Source organism: Rattus norvegicus, chromosome 3 (genome assembly GCF_021556685.1).
Source record: "Rattus norvegicus strain SHRSP/BbbUtx chromosome 3, alternate assembly SHRSP_T2T, whole genome shotgun sequence".
Classification (NCBI taxonomy): Eukaryota; Metazoa; Chordata; class Mammalia; order Rodentia; family Muridae; genus Rattus; species Rattus norvegicus.
The window spans coordinates 17,385,003-17,404,752 of NC_141536.1; the positions used below are offsets into that span (position 1 = coordinate 17,385,003).

Sequence of the window (19,750 nt, forward strand, 5' to 3'; positions counted from 1 at the left end):
AGTTATTTGGTTCTGGATAATTTTCTAAGCATTAGAAATTCACAGCAAAGGAATGGTTTAATGTTTTTACATTTCTCTGCTTTGTCTTGGTTTTTTGTTTGTTTGTTTGTTTTGTTTTGTTTTTGCTTTTTGTTCTTTTTTTCGGAGCTGGGGACCGAACCCAGGGCCTTGCGCTTGCTAGGCAAGCGCTCTACCACTGAGCTAAATCCCCAACCCTTGTCTTGTTTTCTAAGAGTTGTCCCAGTTAATACTCCCAGTAACTATAGTGAGTGCTGCAGCCGAGTGGTTTCTAATGACAGTTTCTTCTCTAGACAAAGAGTGCTGTCGAAAAGTTCACTGATGCCAAGAGAAATTTATTACAAACTGAGTCAGACGCTGAGGCATTAGAAAAGAGAGCCCAGGAGACTGCACTTAACCTTGTGAAAGCAGAGCAGCAACTAAGGTGGGTGGAGCCCTGGCCTCTGATGTGGGTGGAGCCTGGTCCTCTGAGGTGGGTGGAGCCCAGGCCTCAGAGGTGGGTGGAGCCTGGTCCTCTGAGGTGGGTGGAGCCTGGTCCTCTGAGGTGGGTGGAGCCTGGCCTCTGAGGTGGGTGGAGCCTGGTCCTCTGAGGTGGGTGGAGCCTGGTCCTCTGAGGTGGGTGGAGCCTGGCCTCTGAGGTGGGTGGAGCCTGGTCCTCTGGTGGGTGGGGCCCAGGCTCCACCTGAAGGCTGAGGCACTCAGGGAAATGGCCCTTCCATGCTATGCCCTAAGGGCCAGAGGCATGAATGCTCTATTGTAGATTGCTCCAGGCTGATGCAGAAGACTTGGAGCAACACAAAATCAAACAAGAAGAAATCTTGAAAGAAATAAACAAAGTTGTAGCAGCCAAAGATGCTGATTTCCAGTGTCTAAACGAGAAGAAGGAAAAACTGACAGAAGAGTAAGGCCTTTGAGGGGTATTGGGGAGGGGTGGAATGGGAAGAGTTGTCCTGGAGCAGCTGTGGGCATCCGGCTCCTTTAGAGGAGGGCTGCTGAAATCCTGCCCTGCCATGTAGGCTTCAAAGTCTGCAGAGAGACATCAAGGCAGCGGAAGTCAATGAGGATCACCACCTTCAGGTTCTTAAGGAATCTGAGAGTCTCCTTCAGGCCAAGAGAGCTGAGCTGGAAACACTGAAAAGCCAGGTATGACAACAGACACATGGAAACGACTATTTTAAATGTATTTTGGATTGCTGACTAAGGCTTATTTGGTTGTAGAAAAGATGGAAAGATACAAACTAAAGTGTAAAGAATACATGTGTCCTCGAGTCGGACTTGCCATCTCCCTTTTCAGGTGACAAGCCAGCAGCAGGAGTTGGCTGTCCTAGACTCACAGCTGGGGCACAGAAGGGAAGAGCTGCTTCTACTCCAGGACAGCCTCACCCAGGCAAAAGCTGACCTCCAGGAAGCCCTGACACTGGGGGAGACGGAAGTTGCCGAGAAGTGCAGTCACATCAGGGTATGTTTGTCAGCAGGCTTTCCTAGGAGAAGTGCAGTCACATCAGGGGATGTTTGTCAGCAGGCTTTCCTAGGAGAAGTGCAGTCATATCAGGGGATGTTTGTCAGCAGGCTTTCCTAGGAGTCCAGGGCAGCGCTGAGGTTGAGAGTGCTCCAGGTTCTCCCCAAATGGAGATGGAATTCCCCTCTACGGCACCATTTGGGGTGTTGATGTGTTGGTGCCGAGGCAGCGTGTGGCCTCTGCATGCACTCTGGGTTCTCTTGCTTCTTGGCTTTCTCGTGCACTTCTGTCCAGGAACGCCCTTATCCCAGTCATAGGCAGCATTGCATCCTGCCTGTATCTCACGGTTCAGCCGCATGCAACCTGCCGGGGTTGGTTGGTTGGTTTGTTGTTTTCTAGGGTGCTCTTCAGGAGTTTCTTTATCTTACATTTAATCATAACTGCTTATGTCCCTGGCATCTCACTTTGTGACCTTGTCCGTGTCCTCAGCCTTCTGCCTCTGATGGTCGCTGAGGCTGGGAACAACCTTTGCCTGGGATAAATAGCACAAATACATCTGCATGAACATAGGTTACTTTTTCATATTATATGTAGATGTTGGTGCAAAATATAGTGCTTTGCTTAAGTACCAAAGGCAAAAAATTATAATTTAATATAAAATGTAATATAAATTAAATTACAAAATAAATGTTTGAGATAGAACAGTAACAGAACTGACTGGTGTAAGGGGGATTTTGATTCGTGATTCACAGAGGAGATGATTTTTATTTACACACAGGAAGTAAAATCACTTCTGGAAGAACTAAGTTTTCAGAAAGGAGAACTGAATGTCCACATCAGTGAGAAGAGGACTCAGCTCACACTTATAAAGCAGGAGATAGAGAAGGAGGAAGAGAATCTTGAGGTAGTTTTACAGCAGCTGTCGAAACATAAGACTGGTGAGTTTAAAAGGCAAGCCACAGAATGTGAGGCTGGCCACGTGTGCACTGCAGGTCCCAGCAAGTGAGCCCAGCCAAGCCCCCTCTGACCGGTAAGCTCAGTGCCGAGCAAGCTGGGAAGGAGCTGGACGCTTCCTGCAGCTCCATCTGTTAGGGACTATTTCAAACAAAAGAAGCGTGTTGGTGGCTGGTGAGCATGGGAGGACCCTCACAGCTGGGAGGGGTGTGACCGAGATGCTTGGCCAGGGCTTCCGCACTCCAGACAGTCCAGCGTGCCAAACCAAAGTGCAATCCTATTCATCTAGGGCGTGTCAGCCCTGATATGTGTCACAGCAAGATTCACACTTGGGAAACTGGAAAGAAAGGGCTTGTGTTTACACTTTAATGACATGTGAAAATATGAGGTGAGTCCTCAGTGTGGGAGGTGGCCCAGCTATTTACTTACTCCGGTTACCCTGTTTTCTTTTATGTGTTTATCCCTGTGTATGTGCACAGCCCAGAGGAGAGCATCACTTGTCCTGTTGGATCACTATTTTATGCCATTGAGACAGGGCCTGCACTTAGCCTGGTCCCAGTGATCCTCTTGTCTCTGCACACCTCCCCAACACATGCACAGAGCACTGAGTTATAGATGTCCACCAGCAAGTCCCAGTGCCCCTTCGTCTCTGCACCACACCTACACATACACACCGGGAGTTACTGGTGCATGCGCAGCCACACCCAGCTGTGTGTGTGGGTGCTGGGACCCAGACTTGGGTCCTCATACCTACATAGCAAATGCCTTTACCTGCAGAGTACTGGAAACCTGACTGGGGCAGGAAGAGAATGAGGAAAAAGCGATATGCAGACTGGCACACAGAGAAGCAGGGGTCGGGTGTGTCATGCTCACTCTACAGCCCAGACGCTCGATCATTCTGCACAGCACTACAGAATTTGCATAGCATGTTTGGAATTGGGCCAGTGTTGGTTGGGCAGCCATGTGGTTGAGACTCCGTGAGTCCCTTATCCTAGAGGACTCAACCTCACCTAGACGTCCTGGGCCTCTGGTTCTTACATCTCCCTCCCCTCTCTTCTGATGCCCCGGAGCCTTCTGAAATGTTCTGGAGGGGCCCAGTCTCCTAGGAGCTCTCTGTAGGCCTGGATAGCAGTCTCGGGCTGTAAGTGGCTGGGAGGACACAGCTGCAGTAGCTATCATGTGTACACACCGTCAGCACTCACACTCAGGCTAGGGGAAGTCAAGTCAGCTTCCTGTCCAGAGCTTCCCAATCCCCCCAACCCCCGACTATTGGTCGGAGGCCATGTCCATGTCAAACAAAGTGGAGTCCTGAAATAAAACACCCCAAAATTGTGTGTGTGTGTGTGTGTGTGTGTGTGTGTGTGTATGAGAGAGAGAGAGAGAGAGAGAGAGAGAGAGAGAGAGAGAGAGAGAGAGAAAATATGGACATGAAGTCAGGATGGCTTTGGGGAGTTGTCTCTCATATCCATTTCTTAGCATGTTCATTAGTACTCACCATTGGCTGTTGGGCTGCTGCCCCTTTTCCAGATTTTCTGCAGAGAACAAATACCATATTTTCAAGTTTTTCCTATCTTTTCATATACAATTGCTTAGCTCATTCTATGTGGATATAAATGCTCCTAGAGTCAGAAGTTTACTGGTTTTGGTACAACGTTTTTAAAAATTTGTGTTGGATTTTGGATTTTGTTTGTTGTTGTTGTTGAGGCAAGGTTTTTCAGAGATCCACTTAACTCTGCCTCCTGAGTGCTGGGATTAAAGAAGTGTACCACCGGTGCCCAGGACAAATTAATGTTTTTAACAGTGCTTTCAAAAAGATTTTTCCTTTACTAATGAAATTAATACCATTTAAACAACACAACAAAAATTTTTTTTCACTTTCTAGTCAGTCAACAAGGAGTAATAGTTTGTTCTGTTGTATTTCCTGGTTCACAACATTGACCTTGCTTGGTCTCTCTGTCAGAACTAAAGAATGTTGCAGACATACTGCAGCTTGAAACCAACGAGCTACAAAGTCTGAAGCTACAGCATGACCAGAAGGTGGTGGAGCTGGAGAAGACTCAGGTCGACCTGCTGGAGGTATGCACAGAGGAAAGCGCTGAGCCTGTGCCACCCCAGCCTCTCTTCCAGGATGTCTGAGTCTCTTTTCTCTGCCTCAGGGGAAGCTAGAGCTAGAGAGTTTGCAGCAGACAGCTCAGCAGCAGAGACGGGAGCTAGAGCGGCAGAGACAGCTCCTGGAGAGAGACAGGCGGGAGACAGAGCGAGTGAGGGCTGAGACCCAGGCACTACAGTCCTGCATCGAATGTCTGAATAAAGAAAAGGAACATCTCCAAGAGCAGTGCGAGAGTTGGGAAAAGAAGTCTTCCCACGCCAAAAGGTAAGGGCAGGGATAAAAATGTGGAGGGTAAACATGAGACCAGAGAGCTACTCATGGGGGTGCGTGTCTGAGATCCCCTCACCCACCAAGGAGGAAGGAGCACTGCTGTGGATTTGAGGCTGCCAGGCCTGCACAGTGGGTTCCAAGCCATCAGTGCTACTTAAGGAGAACCTATCTCAAGACAGCAGCAAAAGCCACACATGGCGATGCACACCTTTAACCCCAGCACTCAGGAAGCCAGCACAGTCAGATCTCTGAGTTCAAAACCCATGGAGTGACTTCCAGGATAAGTCAGGGCTATGCAGAAAAACCCTGTTTCAAAAAAAAACCAAAAAAACAAAACAACAACAAAAGAGCAAAAATTATAACAACAACAAAAACAGAAAAAACAATATTGTACAAACTTGATAGCATAATTTTCTGATACCATTTTTTTCTTGGTTACTTTTTCCCTAAAGTTCCCCTTTAAGAACATTTTTAACAGACTACCTTGCCTGGGGTCGATGGGTGGCTCAGTCAGAAAAGCACCTTTCGAGCATGAGGGGTTGAGTCTCTAGGTCTCCATGGTAAAGCAGACATAGCAGACAGGTGACAGATGCTGTAATCCTAGCAATGGGGACTACATAGAGACAAGTGCATCTCTGGGCACTGGCCTTCCCTCCACCAGCTGCAGGCCCGTGAGACTCTGACTCCAAAGGGGAAAGACGAGCAGAATGGGGGCAGCTCTCAGACCCCCAAGCTTGTCCTCCAGGACACACAGTCTTGATGGAAATAAAGGGAAAGGAACATTTTGTTCACTGCTGTGAGAAGACACATTTGTTCTCAGATTGATCTATATATTCAAAACAGTTGCAGTCAGAATCTCACTGAGTTGTTTTCTTTTCCTTTTTTAGAAAGTTATAAGTTGGTTCTAAAATTTATAAGAAAATGCAAAGAACCTACAATTTATAGAATTCTTTAGACATACCATCAAGAAAAATATTAGAAAATGAGAAAGGATTTAAGATCAACACACTTGATTTTAGCACTTCATATAAATGACAGTAATCAAATCCTGTTGTACTCCACAGCACATAAGTGGGTCCACGGCACAGAACAGGGCACTGGTCCTCACCCTCCCTAATGCTGCGACTGACCTTTATATTAGTACAGTTCCTCATGTTGTGGGGACCCCTCACCCAACCATAAAGTCATTCTCATTGCCACTTCACAACTGTCTTGCTACTGTCGTGGATCATAATGTAAATGTCTGTTTTCTGGTGGTCTCAGGAGACCCCTGTGAAAGGCTCTTAAATCCCCAAGTGGTTGAGAACTTCTGGAATGCGGGTCTGCAAATGAACTTTGATGTGTGAAGTACAGATTTTGAGAAAGATTGAAAGGCATCTTTTCAAGAGGGAAGTAGTCATTTTAGACAATGTTAAAAGAGTTGAAAATCCAAAATAGAAAATTTGATCCATATTTCACTATTTTAAAAAATGGAGGATCTGGAGAGATGGTTCAGCAGTTTGAACGCAGGCTGTTCTTCCAGAGGACCTGAGTTTGAGTCTTACCACCTAACATGGCAATGCACAACCACGTGTAACTCTGGTTCTAGGCAATCTGACACTCCCTTCTGGCTACTGTGAGCACCAGGCATACAAGTAGTGTACAGACACACATACAGATCGAACACGTGTGCACATAAAACAAGCCAACAGAGCGCCTCAGTCGGGAAAGGTTCAAGCCTGGGGCGAAATGAGGTTAATTCCCTGAGCTGAGCCCACCAAATAGAAGGAGAGCACCAACTCCTTAAGTTGTCATTTTACTATCACACATGTACCATGGCACATGAATACCCCTTCCCACTGAATAAATCAGTGTGAAATTAAATGAGCCATAAATGTTAAAATATAAAACTGAAAATAAGACCTTTGTGACTTGGAGTAGGACAGAATTCTTAATTAGACTCCAGAAGCGTGATCCTTAATAAGAAGAAAGACACACACTAAAGCACAAGGGTGGAGAGATGGCTCAGTGAGGACCTGCGTTTCAGGAGCCAACACCCAATACAAAGCTGGACCTTGACCAGTGGAGCTAGGTGGACCCCATGGGCCCACTAGCCAGCAGTTTAGCCAAAAGAATGAGTTGCGGGTTCAGGGAGAGAGCATCTGTCTCACACATGCCTGTGCAGGTAAACACATCTTACACACATGAGCTCACACATACACAGAAAAGTAAAGAAAACGACGTTTAAAGCTGACAGGACAGAAGAGACGAGGACTCAAAGCCTGGCAGTCCTGGTGACCTTGGTCAGTCCTGGAACCTATATAAGAAGGACAGATGCCAGTGTGCACCTGGGATCCCAGCCATGCTGGAGAACAGCATAGCAGAAACGTGAGCCAGGGCAGACACAGCCACTGGAGGCTGTCCCCTGCCCCGTGCTCTGGTGAGTGCACGGTGGTAGGAAACACGTGATCTTATCAGAAACCAGACAGGTGTGTGGCACTTGCTTTAATTCCTGCACAGAGGCAGGTGGATCTCTCTGTCTACATAGTCTACATAGTTCAGTTCGAGGATAACTAGAGACATGTAGAAAGACCCTCTCTCAAAAAGCCAAAAGAAAAAATAAATTAAAAATAAGAACTAGACATTTAAATGTCACTCAAAAAGAAAAAAAAACTATTAAAACTAAAGAGAGATATATGACAGCAGTTAGGAGAAAAGACTTTGAACCAGGCTGGTAACATAGGACTTAGGTCTACAAAACATATGGTGTAAAGTCTTCAAAACTTGATAGAAAATAACTTATTTTTTTTTAAATGGGCAAAAGAACATATATTTGAACGTATATTTTTATAGAAGATACATAATGGAAATAATCACGAGGGAAGTCCAAGTTAAAGCCGCAGTCGATCCGTGCTCTAGAACGGCTGATCCGTGGAGACCCTGTTGCACATGAAGCTATGTCCCTGCTTTGTCAGTAGTGGGTGAGCTGGCAGGCTGCTTGTCGCTCACTTTGATCTTGTTTTGTGTTTGGAATTTTGACATGTGTTTTTGTAAAGCTTTAACTTAGTGAATCTTAAATCTCCTATTTAAAAATGAGTTCTGGCATCTTCTGTCTCCAGCCTCACCCTCACCCCAACGTCCACTGACCGTGCACTGTGGAAGGCAGTGCTGCCCCTCATCCACATAGTGTGGGCGTTTTCTCTTTAACAGTCTGCTTTACTCTGTGGTAGAGTTTTAGCAGCTACCGAGGAAAGCAACAACACGGAGCAGTCCAAGCTGGGGCAGCTGGAAGTGAGCGTCAGGAAGCTGCAGCAGGAGCTGGAGCTCCTGAGCCAAGACAAGCTCGCCCTACACAGTGATAGCGCCCAGGTGCAACAGCAGCTGCAAGGTGAGGAAGCTGTGACCTGCAGGCTGTGACTCCGCCCACAGCCTTGCCCTCAGGCGATGGGATTGGTGCAGAACGGGGCATGAGATTCCTTTATAAAATTAGATTATGGATTTAATCATACCACTCTGTGAACATACTAAGTCTAAATTGTACAGTTTAAGACACACATGGTACATGAATTTCATCTTAAGCTGGTCTTTTAAATCTAATTTTTATGTTTCTTAAGGAACAGTTTAAAAATAAAGCAAAAAAAAAAAAAAAGGTTAAATACAAATTATTTTGGGGCCAATGAGGTGGTTCAGTAGGTAAAAAGCACTTGTCACCAAGCATGACAACCTGAGTTCTGTTGTTCAAGGTCACAGTAAAGGGAGAGAACTGAGAACTGACGCCCAGATGTTGGCCTTCATCCTCCACACCCCTGCATGGCACAGGCTCACACTCACTCTCACTCACACACGCTCACACTCACACAAGTACACACTCACACAAGTACACACAGTAATTATGAATTGTCATCACCCTCAGGTCATAACTGTATGCGGGGGAGGGTGGAGAAGGCAATAGTAAAAATGTCTTCTATTACCATTATTTCTGATATTTATTTAGGATAAGTGGCTATGTATTTATAACTAATGGTGTGGGGTTCTAGCATTTATTATCTTCTAGTCAAGATGTATATACTGTCTCATTCAGTCTGTGCGACACAATAGACCTGGTGACACACCTATCATTCCAGCACTCAGTAGGCAGAGGTAGAAGAATGGAGTTCAGAGCTCACTGGGTTCATCATGAGACTGTCCAAAGGAAAACCTTCGCAGCATTTTTGACATAGACAGCAGTACTTTATCCATTTACAGATGGTGATATACATTGTCTTCATGAAAGAGTGTAGGATATACTCATTCTTAAACCATGCATCTCACCAACATGGTTAGCTGAATGTTTATGAGATCGTTAGTATAGGCATATTTTAACCCCACAGGGTTATACATATTCCTGTCTTTTAGCATCATTGCTCTAACAAAAATAAATGTAAACTCAGTTCTGATGTACTTTGAAGGGGGATCCAGTGTGTATACACAGATGCTGTATGTATACTTACAAAGATCATTTTATGAATGTTTTGGTAGATAAACGGGAAGCCTTAAACTCCCTGCAGAAGGAACTGGAAAATACCCAAGACCATTTGAACCTAGCAAAGCAGGTAAGGCTCAAAGTATAATTGGCCTTTTACAATTTGCACTATAGCCCCACAGGGCTCCTTACACAGCGTCCTAAGGTCACCTACCCAGCACCACAGGGCCTTGCTGCACAGCATAGCCTTCAGGTGAGGCATCGGTCCTTGGGTGGGTCTCTAACCTCTTTCAGCTCCTGATTCAAGTTTACCCAAAGCTAAGAGTAAGTAGGGTAGTAGTTAGACGAGAGTCACACAGCAGTTCCCAGAAGCCTTAGCGGGGATGCTGAGGTGTAGGACCCACGTGCAGAGCAGCATCTGTCAGGTGTCGACTAGTGCAGCTGGTGGCCTGTGCTTCTGCCGACCTTCTTCTGGGTGACTCAGTGTCAGTCTGTGAGAATAGGGCTACAGTTTGGCTTTCAGAGGACTTCAAGCAAATTAATAGAAATACTAATTTCTCTTCCTAAAGGTTTCTAAGACATAAAACTTTTAAGACGAAAAATCTTTTTTTTAAGAAGTCAGGTTCTTATATTTCTCTGTGTTAAAATTTTTTTTCAAAATTGTTTTAACGTTTTTGAACTTATCTAAATATTTGAGATAGTAACAAGGCTAACTCTTGTGTTTAGCACCGTTGTTTTCTCAGCAGTCCTGGGTTACTTGGACTTCTTCCTGTCTCCGTGACAAGGCAGCGAAGCTTTCCCTGCGGTTTCACTGTCCTCCGTGTTAGGCGCTAAGAGAAGGAAAGCCAGGAATGAACTTCCAGTCCTGAGCACCTTTCTCTAAGTTTGCTGAGAGGATAAAGGGGGTGGCACTTGTCAGATTTGGCGGGTTCTGGACTGACACTGGTCACCTTAGGGAGTGGCTTTGTGAGGCATTTCACTGTGCTCTTTTGCCCAAAGGACCTGATGCACACCACCAAGTGCCAGAGTGCTCTGCTCAGTGAACAGGCACAGCTGCAGAAGGACGTCAGCCAATGGACTGCCCGGTTAGAGAGCTGCCAGAAAGAGACGGAGACAAAAGAGCAGCAACTTCAGGAGCTTCAGGATGAGATCAGAGAGAGCAAGCTCCAGCTAGACCAGCAGGAAATGGTACTGTACTCAAAGGGGGTCGCTATTCACTTCGTAGGGCTCTGTCTCCCACCTCCCTACCCCAGACCAGGCTGCCCCATGTACACTGTGTGACTCTGGTTAGTATAATCTATTACTGTTAAGTCATCCACATTGCTTCTGTAAAGAGCTTAACAGTCACATGCTAATTAGTTAGCAACCGTGTCCTCTTCTCACAGTGGCTAGGCCCCTGCTTCATCTTTATAGAGCACTAGCTTTTATTCTGTCTGTCCATCTCCCCTCCCCTCTCTGTAAGCACTTCTCTCTTTGAAACTCGAATCTGAGGATCACACCTGGGACATTTGTTCTTTTATGATCGACTCAGGTTATTCTCTCTTCAGGTGTTTCAAAAACTCCAGAAAGAAAGAGAAAGTGAGGAGCAGAAGTTAGTGGCTAGCATAGTGTCGCTGGAGCAGCAGCAGGGACAGCTGGAGAGGGAGCTGATGGACCAGAAAAGCAAGCTGGAGTGGCTGCTCACAGACGTGTCGGCCGCTGAAGGACGCCTCAGGACCCTGCAGAAAGAGGAGCGGTGCACTGAGAGCCTGGAGAAGATGCTGTCCCAGGCCAGTACGTTCACTGCAGACATCAGGTGGGGGTGGGGGGCTGTCCTTGTAGTCTGCTGGAGAAGACCCAGACCTGGCCACCCAAGGAGGAGGCAGGAGAACCAAAGCAGGAAGGAAGGCAGCGTCCCTGTGAAGGATGGTCAAGGTTGCAGGGAAGCAGGGCAAGTGTGTCTTTATGACCATGTGACCCTGAGACTGGCCAATGTGTCTCACGTGCCTGTCTGCCTCTTCTAAGAGCCATGCACAGGGCCGTAGGACATCAAGGTGGGAAGTCAAGAGGCTCTGAAGGACAGGCTATTCGGGAGCTGTACAGGGGGCTCAACTGTTCAGAAACACAGCATCAGCAGCCAAAGGGTGCGTGCAGGAGTGGCCAAAGTTGGGATTTACTTTGGAGTCGGTTTGCTCTCTCTGGGCGAACCTCTCTTGAGCCTGTGGAGTGGGTTGGGTTGGGGCATGCTTGGGAGAGCCAGTACTGGAGGGAGACAGCAGAGGAGGGAGCATGCCACTCGGTAGGCAGCCTGCCCGTGAGGAGCACTGAGCTCTACTCACTGCTGGCCCAGGACCACTGGCCAAACCTTCTGAGCATGCTCACTCCCCTCCCAGAACAGCAGCTTTCAGAGCGGGAGCAGCAGCTGATGGAGAAGTCGGGTGACCTGCTGGCCCTGCAGAAAGAGGCCGATGGCATGAGGGCAGACTTCAGCCTACTGAGAAACCAGTTCTTAACAGAAAGGAAGAAGGCAGAGAAGCAGGTGGCTGGGCTGAAGGAGGCACTGAAGATCCAGCGGAGCCAGCTGGAGAAGAACCTTCTGGTAAGTAAGCTGCCCTGGGAGTCTAGAGAGAAACAACATTTACACCAACCTGACACACACATTTCACATCTACACTGCTTCCCTGTGGAGAAGAGAAATTATCCGTCAACCCAGGCCCTAACTCCAATGGTTGAAACGCAGTGAGACCTGGTCACTAGCCCCAGAGCAGCTCTGGCTGCCAGCAGGGAGGCCATGCTGTGGACCGCACAGCACAGTAGAGAGAGCTGTGCACTGGCTCAGCCTACTCGGGCTCCGGGTGTTGGGTTGGTCGGCGCCTTTGCAGAGCTGCAGTCAGAGCTTGTTGGTGACTTTCTGCCCTTTTCGGTCAACAGTGATTTTTATCAAGCATAATAAAACCAGGAAGCCTGGTCCACCTTGCTTTTACCCTTGAACTAAGGGGAGTGGGGTGGTGATTACATCAGTCAGAGCAGTGAGCACAGTGGATTCCCAGGAATGTATTTTTTCAATGCTCTCTGTTGAATGAAAGACATCTGATACATTTTCCAGAAGGTGGTGTGCTTATAACTGGGACTTAAACAGAACGATCATAAAGATAGATTTAGATGTCTAAAATTTAAGTTGGCCATGGTGGCATACTCCTTTAATCCCAGCACTCAAAACCAGAGGCCGGAGGATCTCTGTGAGTTCGAGGCCAACATGGTTTTACACAGTGAGATCCAGGACACCCAGAGCTGCTCAGAGACCCTGTCTCAAATAAACGATAATCCCTACAACCCATGAAGATATCGTTGCCTTTTCAGGGATCACTGATGGGGCTGAGGAAGGGGAAAGTAACTTGTCAGAGGCAGTGCTGAAGATCCGACTTCAAACTCTGAATTCAAATTCTCCCAGTCACACTACACCTGCCTCCAGAGTGCTCCATTTTACAGCTGTACAAACTGAGGTCATGCTTGCTAGTGAGTGTGGAACCCCGTAACTACACCTGCCGTTTGTGACTGCGAGTCCTTTGCCTCCCTCTATGCTAGGAGCAGAAACAGGAGAACAGCTGCATGCAAAAGGAAATGGCGACAATTGAACTGGTAGCCCAGGACAACCACGAGAGGGCCAGGCGCCTCATGAAGGAGCTCCGTCAGATGCAGCAGGAATACCTGGAGCTCAAGAAACAGGTGCGCACCCCAGAACCCCAGCTGGCTAGCCCAGGCCACCATGTGGGCTCGGTACACTCCCTCCCGCAGGGTGCAGGCAGGGTTTATTGGTTAGTATCTCTTTAAGAGGAATGAGGGAGTTGTGGAAAGCTGACTGTAAGGTTCAGGTTAATTTAGACATACACATAAGGAGAAAGGATTGGTTGAAAACATACCCTTAAAGTTAAATTCAGCTAGCTTTTTAAACCGATATTTATTTACATATTTGTTATGTATGAGTGCATGCGTTTGTGTGTGTGCCCCCACACACTGTGGTGAGTATGAGGAGGTCAGAAGACAACCTGTGGGAGGCAGGTCTCTTCTTTGAACAGGGTTCTGGGATTCAATTAAGGTTGTCAGGATTAACAAGTATCCTACCTGCTGCACCAGGTCAACTAACTGGTTTTAAATGTGTGCAGGCACAGCACCTGAGCGTGCAGGTCCACACGTGTGTGGAAGTTGGGGACCCCTTGGGTATCATTCTCAGGAACACCAGCCGTGTGTTTTTAGATAGGCTGGCTGGCAGTGAGCCCCCACACCCGACATGTTTGTGTGTTCTGGGGCTTGAGTTCAAGTCCTCATGCTTGCCAGTGCTTTACTGACTGACCAATGCATCCCTCAACCCCTTGGCTAACTTTTTATGTTGTGTGTGTGTGTGCATGTGCACATGTGCACTTGTCTGTAGCAATATACATCTGTACACATACATGTGGAAACCAAAGATCAAACCCAGGTATCATTCCTCAGAGGATGGTGTCTTAGTCAGGGTTTCTATTCCTGCACAAATATCACGACCAAGAAGCAAGTTGGCGAGGAAAGGGTTTATTCAGCTTACACTTCCGCATTGCTGTTCATCACCAAAGGAAGTCAGAACTGGAACTCACACAGGTCAGGAAGCAGGAGCTGATGCAGAGGCCATGGAGGGATGTTACTTACTGGCTTGCTTCCCCAGGCTTGCTCTGGCTTGCTCTCTTATAGAACCCAGGACCACCAGCCCAGGGACGGCACCACCCACAGTGGGCTGGGTCCTCCCACCCTTGATCACTAGTTGAGAAAATGCCTTACAGATGGGTCTCATGGAGGCATTTCCTCAAGGGGGGGCTCCTTTCTCTGTGATAACTCCAACTTATGTCAGGTTGATGCACAAAATCAGCCAGTATAGATGTCATTTTGGTTTTTGACAAGATTCCTGTCTTGATAGTTGCTGTTGCTGTGTTAACACCATGACCAAAAGCAACTTGGGAAGGAAAGGGTTTATTTCAGCTCACAACCCTCAGGTCACATTCTCTGTGAAGGAAGTCAGGGCAGGAACTCAAGATAGGAAGTGAAACAGAGGCCACGGAAGAGCACTGCTTACTGGCACGCTTCTCATGGCCTGCTCAGACTGCCTTCTTATACTACCTAGGACCATCAGACGAGGAGTGGCCCCACCCACCATGTGCTGGACCTTCCCTCACATATCAGTCGTGAAAATGCCTGATGGACTCACCTATAGGCCAGCCTTATGGAGGCATCATCTCCATGGAGAGTCCCTCTTCCCAGATGACTGTAGCATGTGTCAAGTGGGCATAAAACTAACCCACAGTCTCTCACTGGGACCTGAGGCTTACTGCCCCTACATCAACCTGTCTTTATGCCCCTAAACACTGAGACTACAAGCATATGCCACCATACCCAGCTTTTTATGTGAATACTGGAAATCAAACTCTAGTCCTTATGTATGGCACGCACTGTACTAACTGAACCACCGCCCCACCTTTTTTGTTAAGAGTATTGTTTGGTGTGAGTGTGGGTGTTGCATGCAGTTAAAATGGTTCATGTAGAGGCCAGCGAAAGACACTGAATGTCTTCCTTTAATTGCTCTTACTGCCTTCAGACAGGGCCTCTCACTGAAACTTAAGCTCACTGTTAGTCTAGGCTGGCTGGCTGTCCAGCCAGCCCCAAAGATTGACCTTTCTCTACCTTCCCAGTCCTGGAATTGCAAGCATGGCCCCCTCACCCAGCCTTGTGGGTTCTGAGGATTGAATTCAGGTCCTTATGCAGTGACTTACCTGTCCAGTGTCTGTCGATCCTTCACTGTAAGTACAACCAAGACTTGGTTCTGAGTCCTGCTGTTTGACCCACCACCTGCTTAGGTGGCAAACCAGAAAGACTTCGAGAGGAGGCAGATGGAGGTCAGCAATGCAATGAGGACACTGAAGTCTGAGGTGAAAGACGAAATCAGAACCAGTCTGAGGAATCTCAACCAGTTCCTTCCAGATCTACCAGCAGATCTCACAGCTATTTTGGAAAGAGATGATAACTTAAGAGAGCTGGAAAGCGTGAAAGAGAACTTCCCATTTACCACAAATGAGAGAATTTTTGAAGAAAAATCCAACTTTCCCCAAGTTCACATCATGGTAAAGTTTGTCCTGCTCTCCTCAGGCCTTAGTGATAGTTTGATTCCCACCTCCCCCAGTAAAGCTAAAAACAGATTTTGGGCCTCCAGGGTAGGAGGGAAAGAAGGTTGGCTCCCACTTGTAGCAGTTGGTGACTCATTGGTCTCCTTTTCTCTCTGAAAAAGGATGAACACCGGCGTGGAGAAGCACTCCGTGAGAGACTGCGCCACCGTGAAGATCACCTCAAGGTTGACTCTTAAAAACCAGAGAAAGCCCCTGAGATAGTTGGCGTGGGAAAAGGTTTCCATGTCCACCCTACTGAAGTGCTCAAGGACACTTACAGATCACACTGTAGACGCTGACCACAGATAGCAAATGGCTGTCAGCATTGAAGACCATTTGAATTCTAGGGCATTGGATATATAGCCCAGTGGTACAGCACTTGTCTAGCACATGCAAGGCACTGGGTCCAACCTAGAATCCTGGTGTGAAGGGCTCTTTAACCTCTATAATGCAGGTCCTTGACATAGGGTCTCTTTGTGTACCCTAGACTATCCTAGAACTACAGGGCAGCCTTGAACTATCTGGCTATCTGGCCTCAGTTTCCCCAGTGCAAAGATTAGTGATTACTGCCATGCCCTACCCTCATTCCTGTTTATTAAAGTCAGACTTACTTATCAAACGTGAAGAAGCTGAGAGTTCAGGAGCGTTTCTTCCGTGTAAACCCCACATCTGATAACATTTTCCAGGCTCAGCTTCGAGACTCTATGTCTAAGCAAGCAGAAGTATTGATCAAAGGAAAGCGGCAGACAGAGGGCACCTTACACAGTCTGAGGAGACAAGTCGATGCTTTAGGAGAACTGGTCACTAGTACCTCCGTGGACTCAGCACCATCACCCAGTCTGTCTCATCTAGAGTCTTCCCTTGTAGAGGACTCCCAACATGGACATAGTCAGGTAAGAGGAAGCTCTTGAGTCTAGAGTCACCTGGAATATTTGAAAACTTTGGGGTAGGTGGTCCAAGAAGACTTGGGATTGAAATGCCACCCTCAGCTGTTTTAGCAAAAACCTATGTGACTGCCATCTCTGGAGAAAGTTTACCTGGTTTATAGGTACAAAAACGATTGGTTAAGCCGGTAGCTTAGATGGTGAACTAGAATTGGAGATAGGATGACCCAGGAGAGATTTGTGTCCTCGACCTCTAGATTTCTTTCTTTCATCTATTTATTTCTACTTGTTGATCAGTAGAGCGCAGACCTTCGGGGTTGGAGAGCTGGCTCAGCGGTAAGAGCGCTGGAACTTGTCCCAGATGAAGTTCCTAGCACTCGCATGGCAGCTCACAGCCATGTCTGCTTGCCAAGGACCCATCACCTTTCCTGCACAAGCACAGGCACCTCAACAGTGCAGACGTGCACGCAGGCAAGACAGCCATACACGTTCAAAACATCTTAGACCTGGGAGGTTAATCTCTCAAAGAGAGTTCAGATTTCATTTCCTGTCTGTAAAACTCTGGATCTCAAAGGTTTCCTGTGTGGGACTTAGTTACCAATCAGTTAATAGGAACAAAAAGTAACCCGTGGAACTGGTCAACAGTAACGCATAATTATGAGCAGAAAATGGCTTCCATATTCCGGTGCTTATTCTATGTACATCCTAAACACTATACATACAACACCCCATCTAGAAAGCTACACATTGTCCCTTTATATAGGTAAGGAACTACAAAAAGTTGTAAATAACAGGTCAAGAGTATGGCAAAGGCCCAATCAGGATATAGCAGCCAGCCTACCTTTACCAGAAAGCAGCGTATCCTGAGTAGACTGTAAATCACAAGGAGTATCCAAGGACAGTTTGTAGTGAGAATTTCTTTAAATACAGGAATGTTAATTACAGATCCCCGGTGTGGGCTATGGGGTGACTTTAGATCACCCACAGCGCTGACTGAGTTACCTCATGCTCCAACAGGGGGTGAGCCTGCCAGCTGCTGACTGTTTCCACAAGTGTATGACACTTGGAATTCTGGGGACTCTTGAACGGGTATTTAATGCTAGAGCCCCAGGGGGGATGGCAGTTGCTCCTGCTGCTGAACCAGTTGGTGGTTGGCTGCTCTTGGTTAAGTGGTTGTGTGTTAAAAAGAAAAAGAAAAAAAAAAAATCGAGAAGAAACGAGATTTCCTGACTGCAAAAATCAAACTTGCGCCAGGGAACTCAATACCCCTAATCAGCAAAAAGTAGTCTAATGATCTCAACCCCCTCTCCATCCTTCCTCTCCTGCCTCGTGTTGGGAGACTGGAAGGGTGGAAGAGGAGTGGAGGTGGTAGAAAAAGAGACTCACTAGTAGCCAAGTTTGGATGGAGACACAGTCACCTCCTTGATTGGCCTGAGGAGCAAATGGCTCGCCTAAGGCACACACCTAATGGGCAGCAGCGCTAATCCGGGTGCTTACCTTAACACCAGTGGTTGAGACAAGTCAGGTAAAGGCCCAGATTGCATTGCCCACCAGAGCTTAAGACTGTAAGGCAATGGGTACAGAAACACACATGGGCCTTGGAGGTGCTCTACAAGATAACGGGGGCACAGGAGCATTGTAGGCAATTCAGTCTGGGGTTGTCATCTGGGCCACTGTGACAATCCCACTTTGAATTGGGTTGGGATTGGGGCTGGCTTCTGTGGCTAAAATCAGTTCCCTTCTTTTCAGAGCTCCTTCCAAGTTCTGCAGGTTCCATCAGAACCAAACATTTACCGCCACTGAGTGTCTGCTTGCAGGTATGTCAGCCACCCAGCAATTAAAACACCTGGAATTCTGGCAGCCCCAGGAAAACTAACCTCATCTTTCATCATTTTATAACATCTTAAAGCATTTTGGGGACTGGGGATATGACTTAATGGTAGAGCACTTGCCCAGCATATATACACGTCCCCAGAGTCAATCCCCAGCACTACAAAACAAATTCCAAAGCAGTCCTAAAGCGCATTATTTTGCCAGTCACCATGCCACCACCACAGAGGTTTAATTCATCCATTCTGCTTCTCTCTTACTGTAGGAAAAGCAGCTCCTGCCAAGGCCAGGAAAATGGTCATGTGTAAACCGTAGAGGAAATAGCTACTCTCCTACCTCACTGACATCCTAATGGAATGTCAATGTCACTATCAAGACCCTGTGAAGATGAAAGTGCACTGTAGCTCGCACCATGTACACCTGGGTTTCTGTAAATCACATACACTTGTGGACTAGATGTGTGTATTAACATAGGACGGAAGCGGCTACTTTTTACCTTTCTCTTCCAATCTTGGAACATTTTTATAAAGCCAGTGAAACCACATATACTGAGTATGTCAAGTCACCAGAATGTACTAAAAGCCCCTAGGCGTAATTAATAAGTTATTATTTTTGATTCTGATCCAAAATTTATTTTTAATATGAAAATAAAAGGTACAGTCAATTTGTGTCTGCCGTCTAACTTTTCACAGGTTACCTTCATTCCAAGACAATAACAATACTCCAGCCATTTCTTCCACTTTTCACCTGGTCTACTTAGCACTGGGTGCTTCATCACAAGTACCTATTAAGAAATCGCCACCCTTAGGCTGCTTTTCCTTAGCCAATTTAATAGTAATTCTTTGGTGGACAGTGTCAAGACTATACTCTAGAGACTCAGCTTTGATGGTGAGTGTATTAAAGTGGACAACCCCTAACCATTCAACTCTATGACTGACCCATTTCCTTAGGAGCAAGAGCAACTGTCACAGCTTTGTGGCTTCAACGGTCATAAGATGTTGACTGTCTTGGCTACACAGCCTTTTGAGCCACAGTCAGCTTTGCACCATGTCAGCTCAGCACAGCACAGCAGTCCCTCACTACAGCCACCTGGCTAGAGTTACAGAATACATAGAATTACAGGAGAAATTAGACGTCACACCACTTACTGTGCATTATCTAGAAGGCATGTATTTCCAACACAAAACTTGTCTTTTGTATTTTTTTATTTTTTTTGGTTCTTTTTTTTCGGAGCTGGGGACCGAACCCAGGGCCTTGCGCTTCCTAGGTAAGCGCTCTACCACTGAGCTAAATCCCCAGCCCCATCTTTTGTATTCTTATACTTCCACTTTATGTCTTTGTAAAATACTTAAAGGTATGGACTAATGGCAACTATTGACACAGTACGGGAACAGGACCTAGTGAAGGGGAAATATTCTCTCATATTCCCACATAAATCTTCATCTCTACCACCACATAAATAGTAATGGAAACTATCTGGTCACTTTTGTTTATGGTGAGGGAACTAAACCATCTATTTCTTTTAAGGTCGCATTTAAAGCCATCCTCAAAACAGCTTTCAGGGGGGGTTGGGGATTTAGCTCAGTGGTAGAGCGCTTGCCTAGCAAGCGCAAGGCCCTG

General features: G+C 46.8%; 1 protein-coding gene across 24 annotated transcripts in view; it reads left to right on the forward strand.

Moving 5' to 3' along the window:
* Cntrl (centriolin) overlaps positions 1-18,794 on the forward strand; it is a 72,721-nt gene extending 53,927 nt beyond the window's left edge. For 11 of the 24 annotated variants that reach the window (XM_087652748.1, XM_087652750.1, XM_087652751.1 and 8 more), the window contains 18 exon segments: positions 312-442; positions 779-919; positions 1,035-1,161; positions 1,313-1,477; positions 2,256-2,415; positions 4,392-4,507; positions 4,588-4,805; positions 8,021-8,178; positions 9,309-9,382; positions 10,252-10,440; positions 10,800-11,025; positions 11,625-11,830; positions 12,817-12,957; positions 15,111-15,374; positions 15,539-15,601; positions 16,103-16,309; positions 18,050-18,117; positions 18,396-18,794. In XM_087652748.1, the coding sequence (XP_087508874.1) occupies positions 312-442; positions 779-919; positions 1,035-1,161; positions 1,313-1,477; positions 2,256-2,415; positions 4,392-4,507; positions 4,588-4,805; positions 8,021-8,178; positions 9,309-9,382; positions 10,252-10,440; positions 10,800-11,025; positions 11,625-11,830; positions 12,817-12,957; positions 15,111-15,374; positions 15,539-15,601; positions 16,103-16,309; positions 18,050-18,103 (2,640 nt within the window). In that variant the 3' untranslated portion in view covers positions 18,104-18,117; positions 18,396-18,794. 24 annotated transcript variants of the gene reach the window in all.
* The last annotated feature ends 956 nt before the right edge of the window (positions 18,795-19,750 follow it).